A 1735-nucleotide genomic window follows, 5' to 3' on the forward strand; every position below is an offset into this window, starting at 1 on the left:
TCAAACGGAGAGTACAAAAATATGTACCTGGTTGCATCAAGACAAATAACAAGAAACCGATTGGTGATAGTTCGTCCGTGGCTAGCTGCTTCAGATTGAAGCTTGCGATACTCATCGCTTTTCTGTCCAAATTGTGATGATTTGCACACCAATGAAAGCATTGTGTCTTTCCCCAAATATTCAGACAAAACCCTGTCAGTCATACCAAATTAGTTACGAAGTTGAAGATTTTCCCCAAGCGTAGACACTATGAATATGATCAGAAAAAATCTGTGGCTATACATTGATATTTACCTGCTAAGGGAGGTGGAGGCAACTGAACCGAGAAGCGCTACAATGCCAAACATTCCTTTGTTTGACAGAAAAAAAGACTGTGGAGGCGGAGCCTCTCTGTACAGACAGCAGAAAACCGATGCTGCAGTGTCATGATGCTTCTCTTCGATTTGTTTCATCATAGATTCTTTTGTGGATAGGCATTCTGGGAACGATGCACCAAGAGGTTCCAGAGAAGCTGAGAAGAAATTCACATAAACATGGATAGTTCATAAAAAGAATGCAAAATAAAATAAAATAGCAGCAATGCAGCAAATCAAGACACTAGTTACCTTGCAGCGCACTCAATTCTTGCTCAGCATGTTCATGTTCAGCCTGCAAACTTTCTAGGTGCTTATCTGCTTCAATCGGTATTCTTCGTATGTATTGATTTTTTCTTTTAAGCTCTGCAGGAAGAAAGGAATATTTTCAATGTGGCTGAGATAAACTAGGAATACAAAAGCTAGATCATTCTAGATATTGTTTTGCTTTCACTAAGGCATAAATGAAAGAGAAATATCAATATTTTCCCACTTAAATAGTGATGACCATACCTCAGCGTACTGTGCCATATCCATCAGGCCAGTTTGGCTACTGAGAGCCAATGAAGATGACCTAATGGCCAAGACTCCAATCTGTGAACATGGAGTCAGCCCTGGATTTGTGATTAAAGGGATTCCTGATTCAGGTGGTGTAGTCGTCCTTGGATAAGGTGTTGAATACCCAGTCTCTTCTCTTTCAAATGTGGAAGCAGATGTCACCTGAGTCTGAAAATCAAATACAGGAAAATCAATATGAAAAAGCGATTTAACATAAACATGAACTGAAAATTCTACCCATAGTAGAAACATATTGCAATATATACAAAATTCACCAGTTACTAGTTACTACCTTTAAGCTCAAATGCAGCTCAGGGTATCGAGAATGGAACACCCTGAAAGCAAAGACACCCTCGATCTCTGGGAGGGAAAGATAAGGAACTCTGCAGGATCCATGGACAAAGGCATATCTGATTGCACTCTCAACGCTACTTGAATCAGATTCAATGCTCATTGTACGGAACCACCCAGATTTTTCGTCATGATGGATGCTAGTATCCAAAGAACCCTCTGGATCCGTCACTTGGAAGATGAGGTTCACGAGATTTGAACCAGCAGCACAGCATTCGGGCAGCTGCTCAAAAAAAACAATTTCAGGAATAGAGTTAGTAAAGAGACAAAATCTTGTTGGCAAGGAACAAAACCAAATTGCGCCAAAAGAATATTTACCTCTGTTACAAGTCTTAGCTCTCGTTCCTCAATTTGAGATTCTTTCCTGAAAATAACTTCATTACCATATATTACGGACAGTGATACTGTAGAGAAACAAAGACACTTGACAATCAGCAAATCATCAAAAGAAAAGAATGACACCAGAAAAATAT

The 1735-nt window shown here is 39.5% G+C and overlaps 2 protein-coding genes across 3 annotated transcripts in view; both read right to left on the bottom strand.

Moving 5' to 3' along the window:
• Positions 1-972, bottom strand: part of LOC104709327 (protein DEFECTIVE IN MERISTEM SILENCING 3-like) — a 2943-nt gene extending 1971 nt beyond the window's left edge. The window contains exons 1-4 of the mRNA XM_019228381.1: positions 867-972; positions 606-719; positions 295-511; positions 28-192 (exon numbers count right to left, since the gene is read on the bottom strand). Coding sequence (XP_019083926.1) covers positions 28-192; positions 295-455 — 326 coding nt within the window. The 5' untranslated portion in view covers positions 456-511; positions 606-719; positions 867-972. The remainder of the gene's footprint in view (positions 1-27; positions 193-294; positions 512-605; positions 720-866) is intronic.
• The window catches only part of LOC104706733, a 24226-nt gene that overhangs the window by 13326 nt on the left and 9165 nt on the right, over positions 1-1735 (bottom strand). The window lies entirely within an intron of this gene.

Source organism: Camelina sativa, chromosome 8 (genome assembly GCF_000633955.1).
Source record: "Camelina sativa cultivar DH55 chromosome 8, Cs, whole genome shotgun sequence".
NCBI lineage: Eukaryota > Viridiplantae > Streptophyta > Magnoliopsida > Brassicales > Brassicaceae > Camelina > Camelina sativa.